General features: G+C 53.7%; 2 protein-coding genes across 2 annotated transcripts in view; both read left to right on the top strand.

The window, feature by feature from the left end:
- The first annotated feature begins 2,693 nt into the window (after positions 1 to 2,693).
- ZBED1 (zinc finger BED-type containing 1) lies at positions 2,694 to 13,379 on the top strand. Its single transcript, XM_082681589.1, has 2 exons — positions 2,694 to 2,826; positions 10,483 to 13,379. The coding sequence occupies exon 2, from the start codon at positions 10,521 to 10,523 to the stop codon at positions 12,627 to 12,629; it is 2,109 nt and encodes a 702-aa protein (XP_082537715.1). The 5' UTR covers positions 2,694 to 2,826; positions 10,483 to 10,520; the 3' UTR covers positions 12,630 to 13,379.
- The window catches only part of LOC309839703 (polyprenol dehydrogenase-like), a 192,746-nt gene continuing 171,890 nt past the window's right edge, over positions 2,700 to 23,555 (top strand). Inside the window, exon 1 of the mRNA XM_082681596.1 lies at positions 2,700 to 2,826. Coding sequence (XP_082537722.1) covers positions 2,718 to 2,826 — 109 coding nt within the window. The 5' untranslated portion in view covers positions 2,700 to 2,717. The remainder of the gene's footprint in view (positions 2,827 to 23,555) is intronic.

Raw genomic sequence — 23,555 nt, 5'->3', positions numbered from 1 at the left:
TTCCATGCTGCATGCATTATTTATATTTATTCATTAGTATTATTATAGTGTTCCCCCCACCCCCCAATTTTAAGAGAAGTTCAAAAGGACCCCAGATATAATGAGCACCTTGTACTGTGCCAGGGGTGCCTGATGGTAGATGTTGGCCTCTGGGTCAACCAGATGGCTGCTCTCGCCCTGCTTCCTGGGCCTCTACTAGGGGGCCCCATTCTGCCTAACCTTCTTTTCCAGGGGGATGTCCTGCCCCTCACCTGGAGTTGTCCCTCCTCTTCTGGCCCAGGTAAACCTACCTTCAGTGGTGGCGTCCTAAAATCCTTGAAGGGACGGGGATTTGTCAAGCATGGTGGAGACCAAGGATACCTCCCAAAGGTGTCCAAGCCAGAATCCCCTGGAACTTTATATGGCACAAGGGACCTTACAAATGTAATTAAGGTATGGACCCTAAAATAGGGAGATGATCCCAGATTAACCTGGTCCCTGCTCCATTCTAATCCCATGAACCCTCAAAAGCAGAGAACTTTGGCTGGAGCGGGAGAGATGTGACAGACGGGAAGGTGAAGAGATGCTGAGGGTGGGATCTAGGTGACACCTGCTCAGACCAGAGACAGGATCCTACCCTCCCCCCCACTGACCACCAGCGTAGAGGCGGGGACTTCAGCTCTACAACCACAAGGAACTAGATTCTGCTGTTCACCCAAATGAGCTTGGAGACAGGCTCGTCCAGATCCACTCCCTTGGGAGCCCAGTGGGTAGACATCTCGATTTTGACCTTGTCAGACCTTGAGAGGAGACCCACAGGCGAGACTTCTCACCTACAGGGCAGTGAGATCCTATGTTGGTGTGTGTTTGAGCTGCTCCACGTGGGGTGACTTATTACAGGTGCCATAAAAGTCAAGTGCGTTTGCAGCATCAACATTCTAATGAGTTCCAGGCTCTCTGAGCTGGGGGCCGTGGCTGGAAGCACCTGGTGACGACCCCAGCCCCTCCATTCACCGCTCCAGAAACCACGTTAAAACACACGCTTCGGGGAGACTGGGCAAGAGGACAGGAGGCGTCAGCTGGCATTGCTGTGCCCCCACAGATAACATGCCTGGCAACGGGCCTTTCTTTCTGGACAAACACCCAGGGACAGGTCCACGCCCCCACTGTTCCCTGGGCTCCACCTGCTTCTAGGTCCTTCTTATTCTGTCACTGTGGCCACACCTGGGGCTCTTGCGGGAACCCCTGGAGGGTGGCAGCTATGGAGGACTTCCCTGATGCTCTGTTCTGGGCACACCTGGGCATGCCTGGCACACCTGGGTGCACCTGGCCAGGAGGGGCAGCTGATACCATGGTCTTGCCAGGGATGCTGGGAAGGCTTCCTGGCCTCGGTTTTCTCATCTGTAGGACAGAGGGTCACAAAGACCGGAAGGACCCTCCTAACCGAGCGTCGGATTGCACCGAAGAGGTCTGTATGCTGAACATCTCCAGGTGGCCTGAGTGGAGGGGGCAGCCTGCACGCTGGGGTGACCCCCCAAGTCAGACCAGCTGGGTTCACTTCCTATGGCGATGGGGGGAGACCCAGAGTCCAGGTGTGGGGGTCACAGTTACAGAGGGTTGTGGAGTGTGGGATCCTGGGTCCTAGCAGGGACAGGAATCCTGGTGGGGCTGGGGTTGAGATCCTTGGTCCCGGGTGCTGGCGGGCGCTGATGGTGGTGGTGGGGGAGGAGGTCTCTGCTGGTGTGTGTATGAGGGGTGCTGTCCAGTAGGTGTCCGAATTGGGGGGATATGGATGTGGTCCAGGGTTCTGGTGGGTATTAAGGTCCCTGTAGGGTCTGGGGTTGCCAGGTTTAGGGTTTCTGTAAGGTTCTGGATAGGAGTCTGTGTGGGGTCTTACTGGGGGTCTGGGTTGGGGAAGTGTGGGGAGGGAGGGTCCTAGCTGTGATCTGGGCGGGGTCTGTGGTTCTAGCGGGGGTCAGGTGGAAGTCTGGGCGGGGGGTTCCACGCTCCAGGAGGGATTCACGTGGGAGTCCATGATCCTGTCTGGGGGGCCTGGGGTTCTGTTGTGGAGGTGGGCAATAGCCTAGCGGGAGTCCGCGGTCTCAATGGAGGGTCTGAGGTCCAAGGGGGCTCTTGTGGTCCGAGGGCCGGATTGGGGGTCCCGGGCAGGAGTCCAAGGTCTGGGTTGGGTCCACATCTGGGTGGGGGTCCTGCAGCCAGGCAGGGGTCCTGGGGATCTGGGCGGGGTCTGTGGTCTGAGCGGGGGTCCGGGGTCAGGAGGGGTCCCAGGATCCAGGCAGGGAGGGGCCCCTGGTCCGGGCGGGGGTCCCTGGGCTCGGGGGGGGTCCCTGGGGTCCTCGGTCTGGGCGGGGGTCCCTGGGGTCGGGGGGTGGTCCCTGGTATCCTTGGTCTGGGTCTCTGGGGTCGGGGGGGGTCCCTGGGGTCCTTGGTCCGGGTTGGGGTCCGGGACCCCGGCGTCAGGCAGAGTCCCGGGGTCCGGGCGGAGGTCGTCAGCCGGGAGGGGTCCGCGGTGCGGGCGGGAGTGCCTGTTCCGGGCCGGGGTCGGGGGTCCGGGGTCCGGCGCCCCGGGTCAGGCGGCGTCCTGGGGTCCAGGCGGGGTCCGGGCGGGGTTCGGGGCGGGCGCGTGGGCGCGGGGGGCGGGCCGGCGCGGGCGCGTTTCCGCCGTCCGGCGGGGCTCTGAGTCCCGCGGGCGGCGCGGAAGCGGCGGCCGGGCAGCCATGTCGCTTTTGTCTGCGGCGCGGGCGGCCCTGCGAGTGTACGCGGTGGGCGCGGCGGTGGTCGTGGCGCAGCTGCTGCGCCGCCGCCTCCCGGGCTTCGCGGAACCAGGTCAGCGGCCGGCGGCGGGCGGGGGCGGAGGCGCCAGGGGCGGGCGGGGGGCTCGCGGCGGCGGCGGCGCCCGGCCGGGGTCGCGCCCCTCGCTCGGCCGGGACCCCCGGGGTGGGGGGCGAGCGGGGGAGGGGCGCGGCGGGGCCCCGCGTGCCCTTGACCCCGGCCGCCGGCCATGGCGCGCCGCGCCGGGCGCTCCCGGAAGCAGGGCCGGGCGGCCGCGGGGGGGAGGGAGGTGCGCCGTCCCCACGCGCCCTTCCCCCGCTCCGCGCATCCCGGGCCGGAGTCGGCCCGGGGGTCCGCTCCCCCCGCGCACTGCGGGCCGGGGTCCCCGGGGTCCCGCGCGCCCCGCAGCCCCGCGGCCGGGGCGAAGGAGGGGGCGCTCGAGAGCCCGGCCGCGCGCAGGGTCAGGTAGGACGGGCCTCCCCGGGGTGGGTGGGGGACGCCGGGCGCGCTCGGGGGCGCGGCGAGGCCTGGAGGGAGGGGCTTCCGTTCTGGGGCACCTTGTTCCTCTGGCCCCCGCGACCTCCGCGGCGTCTCCGGTCCCAAACTCTCCGGGGACCCGTTCGCGCTCTTCACGCACGTTGGGGACCTCCGGGGAGCGGGGGGTGGCGGCGATCCGTCTGGGGCTGTGTCTGGTCGCAGCGGCGTGCTCAGGACGTAAAACGGGGGAACCTGTAGGAATCTCTGTCTGCCCTAATTTGCAGGAGATCACACTCACCCTAGGCTACGCGAGCATACATGACATTGTATTTTTAGGTGACAGATGACTACTTTCTAAAACAAAGTATTAGGTGGGAAGAGTGGTGCCGTGTCACCTTGTGGCCGGTCTCTCTACTGTGTGGCCTAAGGGGATAGATGGAGTCTCAGTTTCACCCGTGTTTCCGCCCTATTGACCTGGCACCCCCAGCAGCGTCTGGGCAACACCCCTGAGACGCGGGGGTGAAAAAAAGGCAAAGAACATGTGACTTTGGCTGTGAAAATACTTGAGAATCGCTCCACTCCCCGACGGCAGGGGCGCTGCCGGGGCCACACTTTGCAAACCTGCAGCTCCGACCAGGAGTAGATATTTTTATATGAACTCCACCCTCCCAGGCCTCCATCAAAGGGAAATACATCTTCCAGGTTTATGTGAGGTGAGCATTTGGTTTTCTGATAAGCTGGATTTCGATATTTTTTATAAAAAAAAAACACATTGAGAGCAATCAGAAATGAACAGAGGGTAAGACCCCAGCCAGTACCTGGGGCTCGGGGGTGGGGTCCGCATAGTCACCTTTGAGATCAGGACTGGCTTGTACACAGTGAAGACGTATGGAAAGCTGTCCCAGGTTGCCCCAAATGGCCCCAGGTTGTGGAGCGCACCACTCCGAGCAGTTTTGCTCCCAGACGGGTCTGGCTGTCTCGCCTGGGAGCCGGTTTAGCCGCTCGCAGAAAAGACAAGTTGAGGATGGAATTTAGACTTGTCGGTGTTATCGCAGCAGCACCCCAAAATGCGTGCCTCGGAAACGTGTTGGAGGTGCATCCAACCTGAGGGCTTGCCCTGTGGTTTCCACCTGTTGACTGATTGAGAAAAAAAATAAAGTCGTGGAAAGGCAAACCAGCCATGAGGCCATGTGTCAGCCGAGGGCATCCTTATTCCGGCTTTTGCAGAGGGTTGTTGCATCCAAAGATGGACTTGCTGGGCTTGCTGTGTGCGAGCCACGTGGTCTGTGGGGTTAGAAATCATTTTAGGTCTGGGCGGAGGAGTGAACGAACATCCGTCCCATGTGCCAGGTGGTGGCCGGTGTCCCAAGTGGCCCTGTTCCTCTGCTTTTGGACCCATTTTTTATTTGCCCCTAACTGGACTTCACCTTGGCGGGGGAGGAGACATTGAACTTTGCCCCGGTATGGAGCTAAATAAACAGTAACTGGAGGCCCCGTTCACATGGAGAGTAGCTGGGCTTTGTTGTTCTTAAACATCAGATGTTTTCTTTTTTTAAAAAAATAATTTATATAGTCTATATAAATATAAATCTATATAAAGTCTATATAAATAAAGTCTATATAAGTCTATATAAAGTCTATATAAAGTCTATATAAATCTATATAAAGTCTATATAAATAAAGTCTATATAAGTCTATATAAATATAAATATAAAATGTGCACAGTATCAAATAGTTGATACGGAAATAGTCTCTTATTTATATATTCTAAACGGATAACGACAAAGCCCAGCGGTGATTATTGAAGTGCGTTTGGTGTTGTGAAAGTTCTTTGCTAACCCACCGTGAGCGGTCAGGTCATGCCTCAGGTTTACAAGTACCTTGGTTACGAGTTGGCTAATATTCGCATGTCAGATCTTCAGTATCCAGAGAATCTGTCTGTAGATCGTCTCAGCGCTTTGATGCGTTGCGTGTGCACACTGCACGTGTTTCATGCAGTTACATAACGTTTACTGGGACTCCTTAGGTAAAAGGGGGCTGGCTCACATTTATGGCTGTCGCTCTGCAGTTGTGGGTGGCCCTGCACATTTTACCCGGTGGGGGACAGGCGTGTGGTGTGAGTTCACCTGGATTCTGTGAAAAGGTGAAGGAAGATGCTGAAAAGGTAACCCGCCCCTGAATGTAACCTTAAAATGCGCTCTCTGTGAACAAGATCATTACAGACTCATGATCGTTGCAGGTTGTGCCTTGATAGAGACGTGTGTAAGCCAATGAAAACTTCCTGTAACAGACCCTGATTTCCAGATTCTGTATGGCGATTGTCTGTTACAAATTAAATGTCTCTGATGCATCAGTTTTGAAAGGGAGAGAAAGTCATCCAGATGTGTTTTACAGGGACGTTCTGATATCACACGGACATTTCCCTTAAGAATTCTGTTGGACATAGGAGGTAGGTCTGGAAATGGACTTCTGCTGATGGGCTGACACCCCCAAAAGATGTCAGCTGGCCCACTTACGAAGCTATTTTAGGGTGGATCCTGGTGTTCAAACTGCAGGGTTTTTAGAAACTGATAAAGAGGACGTTATTTCTCGTTGGTGTTGTGTACATATGAACGGTTGGGGGTTGTGGATCCAGGGAGGTGAAACCACAGTTTTCATGATCTTAGGAGTTTTTGACTCTTAAAAAAAAAATAAGTACTCCCCCCTGCCCCCCCAAGAGCTTTTTTAAAAATAAATTTCTAAATTTTTACTTTTCGGCTGTCCCACGCAGCATGTGGGATCCTAGTTTCCTGACCAGGGATCGAACCCATGCCCCCTGCCTTGGAAGCGTGGAGTCTTAACCACTGGACCTCCAGGGAAGCCCCAAAGAGCTTTTGTTTGTGTGGCTTTGACTTATCCATATGGATCCTCTTCACTTACATGTTAATTAAATTTAAATTTATTTGAAATGAAGAAAAAGGTGAACAGAAATTTGAAACAGAAATTTACAACATATATTTCAAGTAACATAACAAGTCACTTACATGTTATTCCCAGTAACATTTTTTCCCAGTGAAAAATAACTATAATCTCCAACACAAACAAACAAAAATCAGGGAGAGTGGCCCTGTTCCTGGTTCTTGCCAGTTTCCTGAAGTACCGACTGGGAAGAATGCAGCTGGTTCTCCACTTGGTGGCTTCATCCTGTGTCTTGTGACATGTTCCTTGTGTTGGTGAAGCCGATTGGGAAGATCTGGCTGGTGTCTCTGATGTGAGAAAAGGCAGGACCTCGCCACGTCCCTGGCAGTGTCGTGGCGATGGTCCCCCCCAGAGATGCTCAGGCCGCCCTGTAAGAAGGACCCTGTGGAGAGGGTGCTTTGACAAAACCTTGATTCCTGACTCTGACGGGAGATGTAGACCTTGCCCTCCGGACAGTGGAGGGTGGCTTTGTGCAGCCGCCTTCAACGTATGTGCTCAGAACCCTCCTACTGTGCGTCACCTCCTTGGAGGTTCTGACATCATTGGCCCGAAGGAGGTGAAGCCGCAGGGGGAGGCCCTGCGGGCGGTGCCTCCCTAGGTTGTCACTGTGTCAGGGCTGCTTCCTGCTTTGTGGGCAGAAGTTTGCGCCAGGATGGCGCTGGACTCCTTCAGCCAAATCACAGCAGTAATTCATTGTCATCATCCAGGTGTAGTCGGATCTGAGAAAACTGAATTGCGTGGCCCGCGCGGGATGTGGCGGTTCATATTCCAGAGCCCAGGTGTCGTGCCTGCTGTGCAGTTCCCATCGCTTTTGGGGACCACCTTTCCCACGCTCAGGTGCCCCATCCTGGCTTGGCTGTAGGATGTGCGGTTTGGGGGTTTCCTCTTTGTGAAAGTCCTGGCTGTATCGGATCCCCTCCCCCTGTCCTGGAGACTTTGGGCCTCACCTCTGAGCAGTACATCCTTCTGCCCCATCCCTGGCTACCGACGTGCCCCTTAAATCAGCCCCCCCAAGTGTGACCTCTCCCTGAAAGCCTCAGGTGGGCCCTTTTGACCACAGGGCGCCCAGCACCAGGGGTGATGTTACCACTCATAGCTTTTATAGTTTTGTTCTCATCAGCAGAGCGTGCAGGGGCGGCTGTAACAAAGTACTTAAAATCATGGAAGTTCATCCTGTCTCTTTCTGGAGACCAGAAACCCGAAGTCGAGGTGTCCCAGGGCCGCGCTCCCTCCGGAGGCTCCAGGGGAGGGTCCTTCCTGCCTCTTCCAGCTTCTGGGGGCTCCAGGCGTCCCTGGCTTCTGGCCGCGTCCCTCCCGTCTCTGCCTCTGTCTTCCCGGGGCTTCTCCTCTGTGTCTGTGTCTCTCCTCTTCTGTGTCTTGTAAGGACCCTGTCATTGGATGTAGGGCCACCCTCCTCCAGGGGGACCTCATCTCAGACCCTTCCCTTCATCACCTCTGCAATGACCCTGTTTCCACATAAGGTCCCATTCTCAGGTTTTGGGGGGACGTGAATTTGGGGAGGCGGGCCGCTATTGAAACCACTGTCGTTGTTACTGGGTTTTGGCTTTGAACATACGCCCCACACTCAGAAAACGCCTGGTTGTGCACTTTGTGATTTAACGCCCTGAGTGCTGTACAGGGGGTTGAAAGCTTGCAGACTTAACCCATTTCAGGGGGAAGTCTGTTCCATGGACATCATTTGAGGAAATCAAATAAGTAATAAAACTAACATTCATGCTCTTAAAGCGTATCTTTTCCTCTCTGTGTCTAGGCATATGTATGTATATTTGTTTATGATTATTAAAAGTTTCTCTTTTTTTTTTAAATTCATGCTCATGCCTAATTCGAAATTTTCTGCTATTTCTTTTTTTTCTGTTTTTTTTGAAGATGTTAGGGGTAGGAGTTTCATTAATTAATTAATTTATTTTTTCTGTGTTGGGTCTTCGTTTCTGTGCGAGGGCTTTCTCTAGTTGCGGCGAGCGGGGGCCACTCTTCATCGCGGTGCGCAGGCCTCTCACTATCGCGGCCTCTCTTGTGGCGGAGCGCAGGCTCAGTAGTTGTGGCTCACGGGCCTAGTTGCTCCGCGGCATGTGGGATCTTCCCAGACCAGGGCTCGAACCTGTGTCCCCTGCATCGGCAGGCAGATTCTCAACCACTGTGCCACCGGGGAAGCCCAAAAGTTTCTCTTTTATTGAAGCATACTTGATTTACAATATTGTGTTAGCTTCAGGTGTACAGTACAGTGAGTCAATTATACATATATATTCAGATTCTTTTCCATTATAGGCCATTACAAGCTATTGAATGTAGTTCCCTGTGCTATACAGTAGGACCCTGTTGTTTATCTATTTTATATATAGTAGTGTGTATCTGTTCATCCCAAACTCCTAATTTATCCCTCCCCACCTTTCCACTTTGGTGACCACTAGTTCGTTTTCTACGTCTGTGAGTAACAGCCAGCTTTTAAGAAAACTCAGCTGCCCTTTTGGGTGTCCTGGCCCTGATTGGCAGCTCCGGGAAGCCGAATGTGTCCCACTGACAGCCGGGCAGTGCTGCACCACAGCTCGTAGGTATCTCTGTGCCCAGGTGTGAGTGCCCACGGTGGGCATTTTGAGAAGTTCCAGGGATTGAGAAATCCATTATTGCCCCAATCTGGTTCCTGATGCCAGATGCACCTAGGAGAAGAATAGAGGGATGTCCCTGGTGGTCCAGTGGGTTAGACTCCACGCTCCCAATGCAGGGGGCCCGGGTTCGATCCCTGGTCGGGGAACTAGATCCCGCATGCCTCAACTAAGACCTGACGCAGCCAAGATAGATAGATAGATAGATAGATAGATTAAAAAACAAAACAAAACAGCTGGAGCATGTGCAGTGCAGAAAGTAATATTTTTAACTTTCTTTAATTGATATATAGTTGATGTACAATATTATATAAGTTTCAGGTGTACAACGTAGTGACTCACAGTTTTTCAAGGTTATACTCCCTTTATAGTCATTATAAAATATTGGCTGTATTTCCTGTGTTGTACTATATATTCTTGTATCTTATTTATTTTATACCGAGTATTATAGTTCGTTCTCCTCAATCCCCTTCCCCTCTATTGCCCCTCTCCCTTCCTTCTCCCCACTGGTAACCAGTAATTTGTTTTGTATATCTGTGAGTTTGCTTCTTTTCTGTTATATTCACTAGTTTAAAAAAAAATTTTTTTTTTGGATTCCACAGATAACTGATACCATACAGTATTTGTCTTTCTCTGTCTGACTTATTTCATTAAACATAATAATCTCCAAGCCCATCCATGTGGCTGCAAATGGCATGACTTCATCCTTTTTTATGGCTGAGTCATATTCCACTGTATATATGCACCGCATCTTCTTTATCCATCCCTCTGTCCATGGACGATGGCCGTTTAGATTGCTTCCATGTCTTGGCTGTTGTGAATAGTGGTGCTGTGAACATGGGGGTGCATGGATCTTTTTTCTAATGAGTGGTTTTGTTTCTTTCAGATAAATATCCAGGAGTGGGATTGCTGAATCATACAGCATCTCTATTTTTAGTTTTTTAAGGAACCTCCATCCTGTTCTCCATAGTGGCTGCACCAGTTTACATCCCCACCAATGGTGTAGGAGGGTTCCCTTTTCTCCACACCCTCACCAGCATTTGTTATTTGTGTTCTTTTTGATGAAACCCATTCCGCTGGGGGTGTGTGTGTGTGTGTGAGGTGAGATCTCATTGTGGTCAAAAAGGCATCATTTCAAAACATAAAATTAGAAAAAGCTCGTATTTAATGCCACTCTGACAACTTAATATCCACTTGAGACCCTCTGTTTTCGTCTTCTTTCATCTGATGGTGGCGTGTGGCACGCGTGCTTGCCGACCAGGTTTTCGGTTGGGGAGGTGGGTCGTCTTGGGCTGGCGGGGCGCTTGGGAACGTGGCCTCCGTCTGGAGAACAAGCCCCCCTGCTTGGCGTCGGGGCTCCTGGATTTCCTAGAACAGGACAGAGTAAAGCAGCTCAGGTGAGGAAAGAGCTGTCATCGGGAGTCCAAAGACGATCCCCAAACTAACAATAAAAAAACGCGTGTCTTCGGACGCACCTGGACGGAAGAGTCGCTGGCTTGTCAGACTGGCCCCTCTGCTGTGCCAAAGCCAGGAGCCGGAGCGGCAGCCCCCGGGGACCCTCTGCGTGCGCCCTTGGTTCCGGAGCAGGCCCGCTCCCCGCCGGCCGGAGCCGGGTCTCTTCTCACGCTGTGTTTGTCTCGCTGCTTCTCGGCAGGTCGTCCCGAATGAGCGAGGCCCGGCCTGGGTGGCGCAATGGAGGGCAAGAGCCTGGAGGGCGCGCAGACCGACCTCAAGCTGGTGGCGCATCCGCGCGCCAAGAGCAAAGTGTGGCGCTACTTCGGCTTCGACACGAACGCCGAGGGCTGCATCCTGCAGTGGAAGAAGATCTACTGCCGCATCTGCATGGCCCAGATCGCCTACTCGGGCAACACCTCCAATCTGTCCTACCACCTGGAGAAGAACCACCCCGATGAGTTCTGCGAGTTTGTCAAGAGCAACACGGAGCAGATGCGCGAGGCCTTCGCCAGCGCCTTCTCCAAGCTCAAGCCCGAGGCCGCGCAGCAGAGCGCGCAGGAGCCGCCGGCCGCCAAGGCGGCGGCGGCGGCGGCGGCGGCGGCGGCGGTGCACGGCCACGAGGGTCGCAGGCAGCAGGAACTGACGGCCGCCGTCATGGGCCTCATCTGCGAGGGGCTCTATCCCGCGTCCATCGTGGACGAGCCCACGTTCAAGGTGCTGCTGAAGACGGCCGAGCCGCGCTACGAGCTGCCCAGCCGCAAGTTCTTCTGCGGCAAGGCCATCCCCGAGCGCTACGGCGCCGTGCGCGACGCGGTCCTCAAGGAGCTGGCGGAGGCCGCGTGGTGCGGCATCTCCACCGACCTGTGGCGCAGCGAGAGCCAGAATCGGACCTACGTGACGCTGGCCGCGCACTTCCTGGGCCGCGCCGCCCCCCACGGCCTCTTCCTGGGCTCCCGCTGCCTCAAGACCTTCGAGGTGCCGGAGGACAACGCGGCCGAGACCATCACGCGCGTCCTGTACGAAGCCTTCATCGAGTGGGGCGTCAGCTCCAAGGTCTTCAGCGCCACCACGGACCGTGGCAAGGACATCGCCAAGGCCTGCTCGCTGCTGGACATCGCGGTGCAGATGCCCTGCCTGGGCCACACGTTCGACGCCGGCATCCAGCAGGCCTTCCGGCTGCCCAAGCTGGGCGCGCTGCTCGGCCGCTGCCGCAGGCTGGTGGAGTACTTCCAGCAGTCCACCGTGGCCATGTACATGCTGTACGAGAAGCAGAAGCAGCAGAACGCCGCCCACTGCATGCTGGTCAGCAACCGCGTGTCCTGGTGGGGCAGCACGCTGGCCATGCTGCAGCGCCTCAAGGAGCAGCAGTTCGCCATCGCCGGGGTCCTCCTGGAGGACAGCAACAACCACCACCTCCTGCTGGAGGCCGCCGAGTGGGCCACCATTGAGGGCCTGGTGGACCTGCTGCAGCCCTTCAAGCAGGTGGCCGACATGCTGTCCGGGTCCAAGTACCCCACCATCAGCATGGTGAAGCCCCTGCTGCACATGCTGCTCAACAGCACGCTCAACAGCAAGGAGACGGACTCCAAGGAGATCAGCATGGCCAAGGAGGTGATCGCCAAGGAGCTCGCCAAGACCTACCAGGAGACGCCCGAGATCGACATGTTCCTCAACGTGGCCACCTTCCTGGACCCGCGCTACAAGAGGCTGCCCTTCCTGTCCACCTTCGAGAGGCAGCAGGTGGAGAACAGGGTGGTGGAGGAGGCCAAGGGGCTCCTGGACAAGGCCAAGGACGGCGCCTACCGCGCGCCCGGGGACCAGCTGTACGCCCCGCCCGAGGAGCCCCCCGTGAAGAAGCCGGCGCCCTCGGCCACGCCGCCGCCCGCCAGCGTCATCCACGACATGCTGGCCGAGATCTTCTGCCCCGCGGCGGGCGTCGAGGACCAGGACGGCTGGCGCGCGCAGGTGGTGGAGGAGCTCAGCAACTTCAAGTCGCAGAAGGTGCTGGGGCTCAACGAGGACCCCCTCAGGTGGTGGTCCGACCGCTTGGCGCTCTTCCCGCTGCTGCCCAGGGTGCTGCAGAAGTACTGGTCCGTGGCGGCCACGCGCGTCTGCCCCGAGCGCCTCTTCGGCTCCTCGGCCAACGTCGTCAGCGCCAAGCGGAACCGCCTGGCCCCCGCGCACGTGCACGAGCAGATCTTCCTGTACGAGAATGCGCGCGGCGCCGCGGCCGAGCTGGAGGATGAGGACGAGGGCGAGTGGGGCCTGGGCCACGAGCAGGCGTTCCCTCTGGGCGACGCCGGCCACGCCGGCTACTTCGGCCTCAGGGACGGCAGCTTCGTGTAGCGCGGCGGGGGAGGGTGGGGGGAGGGGACCGCGCGTGGGCGCCTCTCGTCGGATGCTTGGCTGTCAGTACTGACTCCGCCGGTGGGCGCGCTGCCCGGGACAGAGGAAATGCACAAAACAGAGAGATGGACCTTTGGTGGGGCTTCGGGCGGCCCAGAGGACAGAGACGGCCTTTGGTTGCCCCAAAGGAGAGAGATGGGCTTTGGTTGCCCCAAAGGAGAGAGGTGGGCGTTGGGTGGCCCAAAGGACAGGTGGGGGGCTTTGGGGGTCTTAGAGGACAGAGACGGGCTTTGGGTGGCCCAGAGCTGGTGAAAATGAGCGTTTTCTCTGGAGGGGCCCCTTGGGGAAAGAAATGACTTATCAAAGCCCTAGATGTCCGCTGATAGGATTGCAAATGCTGAACTCCGCGACAGAAGCACGGCCGGCAGGGATGTCTTGCCCTCTAGATAATTCCATACCTGCAGCATTCGTGTTCTCTGCGAGGGACGGTTTGGGGTAAATCGGAGAAAGATTGAAACCGACGGGCAGCTGAGGATGAAACCCCTGTGTGTCCTCCACCGACACCATCCGTGGATGTTACCCGTTGGTTGGTGAAGGAACCTATTTACACTGTCATTTACGTGGGAACCTTGCCTCTGGGTAGCCGGGGAGAGACACTCTCGCCAGACGCCCTGTTTTCAAGAGACACCAGTTTTGTGTTTGGTGGAAAATGTTACCAGTGAGCCTGCAGTGCAACCGCTTATAAAAAAAAAGAGCAGAAAAGAGGTGTTGGTTGTGGTGTGTTTTCTGCCGTGAGTCAGTCTTTTTTCTCCCCTTGCCTGAATTCACAGTCCTTGTGAGCCCTGGAGCTCGTGGGTCTTGAGGTGGGTTTTCTGTGAGTCTGATGCTTCAGAGGTCCGGTTTCCCCAGAATCACTTTCCTTGGGATGAACCTAGAGAAGGCGGTCCCCACTCCTTGGAAACGCTGCTTTTGAATACGGAGGACCCTCTCGTGCCCACGGCCGGCTCTAGAGGGCTGATTCAGATTTGATTCCTGGAAAGGGCTCTTGCATTCTCTTTTAAACACCAATGGGGGGCGGGGGGCATTGAGTTAAAAATAGTACCAGGGATCATTTTATCTTTGGGGGGTCCTTGTGGGTTGCTTACGCCACTGGGGAAACGGGAAGGCCGTTTCTAACACTTAGAACTACTTTTATTTATTTACTTATTTTAAACGAATTGCTTTTAAGAGGCAAAGCCCCTGGACTTCCCTGGCTGGTCCAGCGGTTAAGACTCCGTGCTCTCAATGTAGGCGGCATGGGTTCGATCCCTGGTCGGAGCCCTAAGATGCCACCTGCTGCGCGATGTGGCCCAAAAAAGAAAACGACACCAGTCTTATCTCTGATTCCCACCTTAAAACAACCCGAGTCCGGGTGGAGGTTTTGTTGGGAGGTACGCGATTTACAAATGCCCCATCTCAGCCCTCGGCAATCTTTTCCCAGGACCCCAACATCGAGCCGCATCCCGGGGGCTTAAGGAGGGCATTTCTCCAGGTTCATGGCTGGGGACTTCCTGTGGCTCCGGCCAAGGCAGTCTTTTATCTTGATGTCACCAGCCGTGAACGTGTTTAGGAAATCAGGCGTCAGAAAGCAGCGTCACCCGCGCCGTCTCCTTGAAGGAAAGCGATAGCGTCGCTGTCTCCAGACCCTCTGCTCTGCTCTCCGGCTGGGAACAGAGCCGCAGAGACGTACATCCCACCTCCCGGGCTGTAGTTGGCTACTTTGCATCTGACCCCTCCCTGCCACATTTCTTAAAATCCTGGCTTTCTGTCACTCGTGAAAACTTGTGTCCCTCCAGCTAGCCGCCTCTCTGCGTTTCTCACGTTTTTTTCCTAAGCCCTGGGGTTGCCGGCCCTCTTCCTGGCTTGTACTTTTCCTTATTTAACGCTGTGGAATTGGACGCTTGTTCAAGAAACCCCAGCGATAAACGGACTCCTAATTGATCGGTCTGATGTGCGTGAGTAACGCTTCACACTTGCAGGAAAGCCTCCGACCTCGAGAGAGGGCTTTATTTCTGTTTGTTCAAAGAGAGTTTTCCAAGCCACGCGGAAGAAGGAAGGCCCCTGTGCTGTGTTCTGGGGTCTTTGGGAATCACATCAAGGGTGTGATGCGTTTCTGGATCTTTTGGTATCACAGTGTGTTTATGTGAATAAAGCTGCCAGCCGGGGAAGCCTGCTGCGGGAGTAGGGATTCTACACGTTCGTTCCCTGGGCTGTCTTTGCACTGGGTGTGGGGAGGATGATTTTAAAAAGCCGAGCCTTTTGGGGTGCTGACCTCAGGCCATGTGTATCGCTAGGGCATCTGGGTTCTCTCCCATCGACTCCTTTCTCTCCCCGTTCCCTTCCTTTCTCTCCTTCCTTTTAAGAAAACGAGGTACCCCAGAAACAGACAGACTGGGAGGTCGGCGTCCGTCGTTATTTTTCTCCTTCTGCACGTTATGGGTTGCCTCTGTTCCTGGGGGCATGGGGAGGGGGATTCAAACGTAGAATTTTTCTGCACAAACATTTTGAGTTTCAACAGGCCAGTTTTCAGTCATGATAACCTGACACTTGCAGAGCGTTCTCCGTCGAACATTAAGTGGAACGTGGCCTTCAGTGTCTTAGATAAAGTATCGTTGCTGGCATCTAGAATGTCTCGTAAAAACACAGCCCCTAACCGTTAAGGATGTGTCTTATCTGGGTCGGCCCAGGACTCTGCTTCCCCAAGATGGTGTGTGTTTCACGCTCAGGTCTTGCTCTAAAGTCAGTTTCCTTTCAGAGTCCGGCTCTCATCCCGGCTCAGGGAGGCGGGCGCCTCAGTGTGTGTTTGGAGTGACCCCGGGGTCTCGGCCGCCCTCTGAGCGAAGGCCTGGGGCCCTTCACTGGCTTCTGAAAGCACCGCGGCCCTCGGACAGTTCGTCTTTCTGGTTTCCGGGTGCAGTCTGGACCAATCCCGGGCACATTGCTAGAATTCTTCTCCTTGGGAACCTGCAGCCCCGTGTGTCCCCGTCCTATAAATTGTACTGCATTGAGACCCAGCGGGGGATGTTTTGCAGCTGTTCTGGCCACCGGGGGGGCTGGGTTTGCAGCTCTGCCTGGAAACACAAGCCCTTCTGTGCCTCTCACGGCTAGCAGGCCCAGGGCTAGGCCTTCGGGGTCCTCCTCCTACGTGCTGGGGGCCCGTGGCCACTCTCCTCTGAACTTTGCTGGCTTCGTCCTCTGCAGCCCCACGCGGGTGGGATACAGCGGCTGCTTGCCTTGGGTGGCTTCAGCCTGCAGCCCCACTGGCCTCTGCTCCGGCCCTGCAGCCCCATATCCTGTCGTGCTCAAGGCAAGATCCCGACCGTTCAGGCTCCCCCTTCCTCTCTGCAGACCTGGGTTCCTGGCCTGCAGACGCAGGGCCCTCCCGGAACCTGCGTGGTCTCTGGGTCCCCCCGGCTGCCTGGGCCCATCCCGGCTTCCCAGGCTGTGACTCCGAGGCTGGGTGCTCCGCGTGGCCTCTTTGCTGGGGTGGTTTGTGCTGGTTTTCTGGGAGCACCCTTATGATATCTGCTCAGCGGTTTGACCTTTGGCCTGAAGCGAGGTCGGGATGCTTTGCCCACCTCTCGTTTTCAGCCCAATTTGTTCACCTTCTCGACTGACCCAAACTCCCTCAATTTTTTGGGTGATGAGAGACCAGATGGGATAGGCTTTTAGCAGATGGCAGATGGCACAAGGCAGGGGCGGATTCCTCAGGAAGTGTTTCCTTAGGGAGACGGGCATCGCTTCCTCTGTTAGAAGGATGGAACCCGGTGGTCTCCGCAGCTGTCCTTGAAAGAGGACTTTTCCTGAGAGATTTTGTCACGTGGGGTCCACAGCAAATGCCTTTCCCCTCGGACGGCAGGTGTCCTGGGAGATGATACTTGATGAGTCCTCTAGGGGCTTTTGCTTCCAGGAGGATCCTGGCTGGGTCTTCGTGGAAATGAGGCAGTGATTGGAGAGTAGGTGACATTGGGAAGATCACGTCTCGTGCACAGCACCGGGGACGCCAGGATTGGAGTTTATGGTCCAGCGTAGGAGCTGATAATTGTGTCGATGACCAGTTTGTTACATACATACTAACCTTTGTGATTCCATGCCTGGATGGAGTTGATTCTATTTTTATATATATATATATATATATATATATATGTATAATACATAATGTAAATATGTGTGTGAACATAAGTATATATATTTACATATATCAATATATATACTTTTATATCCTATCTATGTATATCTTCTCTTTTATATTCTGTCAGTTATCTGTCATCTGTCATCATTCATCTGTGTATTTATTACATATCTATCATCTGTCTACATCTTTATCATCTATGTATGTATTATTTATTATCTCTGCATTTATAATCTATCATCTGTGCCCTTGTCCATTTTCCGTCTATTATCTATCGACCTGTTATCTGTATCTGTTGTCTATATCATCTGTGTGTTTATCTATGTATCTATGATCAGTTTGTCATACATCTCTGTATCTATCGTCTGTCTGTGTATCTTATTTATCATCTATACACTTATTCTTTATTTATCATCTGCGTATCTGTGTATTTTCTATTACCTGTCAGTTTGTCATATCTATCTATCTGTCTCTGTTTATCCATCCATCCATCCATCCTGTACTTTTATGGGTAAACGTCTGTCTCTGTTTATCCATCCGTCCGTCCTGTACTTTTATGGGTAAACTGAAGGTGCGTTGAGCAGCTTGCATTCTCCCTGCAGGAAATGTAATGACTTGACGCACTTCTCCTTAAAGGACAGCTGTCGTTGGTCAGCCCGTCATGGCTTAACACGTTTCCCGGCTCCGTAAGACACTCTGGCAGGAACCGTGGGATTCCTGCAGTCCACTCTCCTCCCGGAACCTCTGAGGACTCAGCATGTCCAGCTCCTCACCCAGGAGAGCTGGGGGAGCATCACCCTGCCCTCAGTGCGTGGTGCCCTGGCTCCGCGGCTGGTGTGGCCCTCCCCCCTTCACACGCACTTGGCCGGAGAGCTATACCATGCCTCTCGGGCCCGGGCAGCTGGCCCCGTGGCTGCAGGCCTGCCTGGGGTGGGGGGGTCTCCCCAAGGAGGAGCCCGTTCCTGGGCTGTGGGCGGTGAAGCCCACGTGGCGGGTCTCCAGGTGGCAGAAGGACACGGGGGAGGTGCAGCCGCTGGGATGCAGTGACCGGCTCCCCTCCCTTCCCGCTGGCATCCGGGGTCTCGCGCGCCAGGCCACGGGGGCCAGTCCTGGGTCTGTGGTCAGCTTGGTTCAGGGCTGTCCCGCCGTGTACGGCCTCGCGAAGGAGCGCGGCCCGGGACAGCGGAGGTGGCGCACGCGCGGTGCCCGAGCCCGCGGTGAGCCTGCCTTGGGGGGTGTCTGGCGGCAGCAGGGACACCCCCTGGGAGGGGCTGGCAGTGGCCCTCCCAGGTCTTGTCCTGACCCCCCCGGCGAGGCGTTGGGATGGACTGGGAACGGGGAGGTGGATGAAGGGAAGAGCAGATGCGCAGTCGGGGGGGGGATGGTGGGTGCAGGATGCACGTGCAGGAAGGCAGGTCCGTACCGCTGGCAGCGCAGGGGGAGACCACGCAGGGAGCCCCCAGCCCCGCCTTTCCTCCTCTGCCTCTGACCCTCTCGTGTGGACACCTCCGGGCGAGGTGGCGGGAGCGTGTTGCAGACTCAGCCTTTGTGTCCCCCCGGAATTCGTATGTGGAAGCCCTGACCCCCGAGGGGATGGTGGTAGGCAGTGGGGTCTTTGGGAGGTGATTAGGGTTAGATAAGGCCATGAGGGTGGGGTTCCCGTGATGGGATTAGTGTCCTTATAGAAGAGGAAGAGACCAGAGCTCTTTCTCCACCACGTGAGAAGTATGCAGCTGTACAAACCAGGAGGAGAGCCTCGCTGGGAACTCATCTGCCCTGGCCGTGGTCTGCCTCCAGGCCTGTGAGAGGCACGTGTCTGTTGTTGAAACCACCTTATCTGGGTTACTTCGTTATAGCAGCCAGTGTTAGTCAGGGCTCTCCAGGGAAACGGAACCAACGGGGTATATCTAATATCTATGTAGATGGATAGATGATAGATAATAGATAGATGATAGGTAGGTAGATAATAGTTAGCTAGCTAGATGATAGATATGTAGATGATAGACATATGATAGGTAGATAGATGATATAGATAAATGTAGGTATTGGTTCTGTATCTCTGCAGAGCCCTGTGTAATACATATATCTGTATCTTTATATCGGTATGTGTATATTGATTGATTGGAATTGACCTACACAATTCGGGAGACCAAGCAGTGCCACAGTCTGCCATCTGGAGCCCCAGGAAAGCCAGTGGCGTGTTCAGTCCGAGTCCAAAGGCCTGAGAACCAGGCACACAGGTGTCCAAGGGCAGGAGGAGATGGACATCCCAGCTCAAGGACAGAGAGACAGAGAATTCTCCCTCCGCCTTTCTGTTCTATTCAAGTGTCAACTGATTAGACGGGGCCCACCCTCCCTGGGGAGAGCCACCTGCTTTCCTCCATCCACCTGTTCAAATGCTCATCTCGTCCAGAAACACCCTCCCAGACACATGCAGAGATCACGGTGCCCCAGCTCTCTGGGCTCCTGGTGGCCCAGCCAACTTGATGCGTACCTTCACTCATCGTGCAGCCCGCCCTGGCACATAGAGCAGCTGAGTGCCGCAGGACGTGACCAGGGCTGCAGGCCTCAGCGGGCACAGCTCCTGGGTCCAGCTGACTCTCTCGCCCACGTGCTCAGGGGCGGCTGGGGGCCTCTTCAAACTGCCTGTTACCTCACCCAGCCCGCAGAGGGGGTGGGGCTTATCCTCACACATAAAAGACTCCTGCTTAGAAAGGCCTCCGTCGGGTCCACGTGGAGGCTGTTTTCTCTCCCCCTTTCCGCATTTACTCCTATCATCCCTGGGGCTTCTCCCTACATGGCTCTTTCCTCCGGTGTTGGCCCTTCTAGCATAACCATTTTTATTTTTTTAAAAAAATTATTTTATTATTTATTTTTAAAATTTTGGCCATACTCCGCGGCTTGCGGGATCTTAGTTCCCCGACCAGGGGTGGAACCCGTACCCCCTGCAGTGGAAGCGTGGAGCCCTAACCGCTGGACCGCTAGGGAAGTCCCATGGACCTCTTGTATTTCTCGGTTTGGAGGGAGTTGCCACAGGGTTTAGTGGCCGCTGCAGGAGGGGTTTAGGATCCACGCGGCTGACATCACGGGGCTGAAGAGCCGTGGGGCCCGTCAGCTGCCCCAGCTCTTCCTGTCCCCCTGCTGTTGGTGGAAGCAGCCGTGCTTCGTGGCTGACACCTGCACTGGTTTCTCAAGCTGTGGAAACACGCCAGCATGAGAGGCGGCCGTCAGGTCCTCCTGCCACAAGGATGAGCCGTCATCCAGGTGATGATACCATGCTGGCCTGAGCTGATGCCTTTTGCACGCTCCTCTGGTCCAGCTGGCCGGGTCCCTGCTTCCAGACGATGCCCAGCGGAAGCTAGTTAGGGCTCTTGGTTGCCTGAAAACTCATACTTTATGCTGGCTAATTTTATCTCACTGTGGCTGGGCAGTGGACCCAGCTTTGCGGTCAAACGCTGGTCTAGAGGTTGCTGGCAAGATATTTTTTAAGATGAGAGGAACGTTGGGACTTCCCTGGTGGTGTAGGGGTTAGGACTCTATGCTTCCACTTCAGGTGGCACGGGTTCGATCCCTGGTTGGGCAACTAAGATCCCGTATGCCCCGTGGCATGGCCAAAAAAAAAAAAAAAAAGATGAGATAAACATTGAAATCATGCAGCAACATGGATGGACCTAGAGATGATCGTACTGAGTGAAGTAAGTCAGAGAAAGGCAAATATATCACTTATATGTGGAATCTAAAATATGATACAGATGAACTTCTGTACAAAACAGAAACAGACTCAGACACAGAAAACAAACTTATGGCTACCAAAGGGGAAAGGGATAACTAAGGAGTTTGGGATTAACAGATGTACACTACTCTATATAAAATAAACAACAAGGATTTACTGTAGAGCACGGGGAACTGTATTCAATGTCTTGTCAAAACCTACAATGGAAAAGAATCTGAAAAAATATATCACTGAATCACTCTGCTGTCCACCGGAAACCAGCACCACATTGTAAATCAACTACAATTAAAAAAACATTGACACCAGGAGACTTTGACATAACCAGATTGTCCTTCACAATGTGGGTGGGCCTTGTCCAATCAGTTGAAGATCTTAGGAGAAAAAAAGACTGAGGTTCCTCAAGGAAGAGGGAATTCTGCTTCCACATGGTCATGGGACTCAACCTGTAACCTCAGCTCTCCCTGGGTCTCCAGCCTGCTGGTCTACCCTTCAGATTTTGGGGTGCCCCCTCTACACATCTGTGGTTGAATGAACCAATTCCTTCAAATAATCTCTCTGTCTCTTTCTGTCTCCCTTTCTCTTTCTGTCTGTGCTTCCTGTTGGTCCATTTCTCTGGAGGGACCCATAACTAAACATACTTTATGTCCATGGGTGGCACTACAAGAAAGTCAGTTAGAGTTGGGGGTGCAAGGAATACAGGAGCCAAGCCCCTCCCAGTCATGAGAGGACATGTCAAAAAAAATTTCATTTCCTCATGCTGACGGACTTAACTGCCAAGCGTCTTCCCCTCGTGTAAAACACCCAAGCTGTGGTCACCCCACTCGCTGTCAATTTTAAACATTTCCTTGTCATTGAATTCTGCTTCTCAGATGCGAATTGTTTTTTTCACAATTCAGCAAATGTAGTTTTCATAAACCCTTCTTAAAGAAACTGTAAGTCTTAGTTCTGCGTAATCGATCGTTGAACAGAGAAAATATTTAACTGTGTAGTTTAGATTAAACGATATTGGCAATTATTGTTACAAAATAAAATGGTCATATTCTAAAGCTATCAATATGAAAATGACATTACTAACCAAAGCTGTCAGGAAAAATGAAATAGGATAAGAAATTCAGGTAAGTATTGCAATTTTCTCATTCTTTAAAGATAAAAATTAAAAATGTCACATTAATTTAATAATACAAGTAATAGATACATAAACAATGATCAAGGTATGGAAGTAAACCCTAAGCCAACATGATACTGATGCCTGCTATCTGCTGTCATTACTCTTCCTTTTTTCGTTCTTTGAGAACTTTCTTGAATTTTTCATTTATTTAAAAAAAAATTACATTTTTTAATTGAAGTATAGTTGATTTACAATGCTGTGTTTCAGGTGTACAGCAAAGTGACTCAGTTTTATATTCAGTTACATATATATATATATTCTTTTCCCATGTGGGTAATTATGAAATATTGAGTATAGTTCCCCGTACTATACCGTAAATCCTTGTTGGATAAAGAAGATGTGGTGCATATATACAATGGACTATTACTCAGCCATAAAAAGAATGAAATCATGCCATTTGCAGCAACATGGGTGGACCTAGAGATGACCATACTGAGTGAAGTTAGACAAATATCATGTGATATCACTTACATGTGGAATCTAAAACAATGACACAAATGAACTTAAACAGAAATAGTCACAGATAGAACAATTTACGGTTGCCAAAGGGGAAGGGGGGAGGGATAAATTAGACTGGGATTAACATATACACGTTGCTATACACAAAACAGATGAACAGTAGAGGCCATTATTAGTGGACATGCTTCTTTTTTTTGCTGTGAACATTTGATTTATTTCCCTATAATGTTAGTACTCTTTAACCATCATCCTACATCACATACAACTTTGTATCCTGTTTTGGTGTTTTGTTTTTCTTTTCACTGCATCATTTCTCTGTGGTCTATTGAAAACCAAGTATAAGTGACTGCAAAATACTTGCCTCTGTGTTTTTGGTCACTTGCATAAGGTTCTAAACAGTGTTTATCATGTAACGCGTGATCGCTTTACAGGTGATTCCCTCTTAGTGATTCATACCCCCTTAATACCACATTTCTTTTCTTCCCTAACTTTACTGAGGCAGATTGACCTGTAACTCTGGATGCTTCGTGATGGACGTGCTTAAATAGACTTGTGCAAAGCTCAGGGCATGCCCCGAAGGTGCTGGTGGTTTAATTCTCCCGTGAAGAATCCAGGCACTTTTTCATGCATCTTTACCGGGAGCCGTGGGTGTCCCCAGACTCCGATGGGTTGGGGTAATTTCTGGGGAGCGCCTGTTTTCCTACCAGCCCTGGACGGCCTCGGAGTCCTGGGTGGTGGCTGCTGAGGCCACCCCATCACCAATTTTTTGTTTGTTTTTGGCCACACGTTGCAGCACGCGGGGTTCTAGTTCCCTGACCAGGGATGGAACCCGTGCCCCCTGCCTTGGAAGCGCGGAGTCTTACCCACGGGACCGCCGGGGAAGTCTGAACGCATCACTAATTTTGACCCCCCCCCCCCGCCGCCCCCAGCACTTCTGTCGAGGCTGATGCCTGGGCCTGGCTTCTTGGAGTTACGTCCTGGGTTTTAGGTCTCCCACCTCCAGCCCACATGAGCCCCCTTCTCACGGAGGAACTCCCGGGACCTCTGCACACCCACGCCTCCCCCGCGGTCCGTGATTCAGCACGGTCTTCACCCATGTTGAGCGGCTGTACTGAGGTTTCATCCACCATTAAATCATACAATTCAGTACAGTGTTCAATGGACCTGCCTCCTGGTGCTTGGCTTATGGCTTATGCCACCCATCCCCGAAAGCATGAACTCGTGCTCTCTAGAGGGATCTGGACAACATGACATGCGCATGGCCTCCCTGGACCCAGCATCACTTATTGTGACACAGTATCATTCCTCACGCCATTGCTCGTAGGACTGAGTCACTTTTTTCTTTTATAAATTTATTTTATTTACTTATTTTTGGCTGCGTTGGGTCTTCGTTGC

Source organism: Grampus griseus (assembly GCF_964374135.1).
Source record: "Grampus griseus genome assembly, chromosome: X".
Classification (NCBI taxonomy): Eukaryota; Metazoa; Chordata; class Mammalia; order Artiodactyla; family Delphinidae; genus Grampus; species Grampus griseus.
This window is presented reverse-complemented; position numbering and strand designations above follow the sequence as displayed.

Excerpts from the sequence above, each read along its gene's own strand:
- ZBED1 (XM_082681589.1), top strand. The coding sequence starts at position 10,521 with ATGGAGGGCAAGAGCCTGGAGGGCGCGCAGACCGACCTCAAGCTGGTG.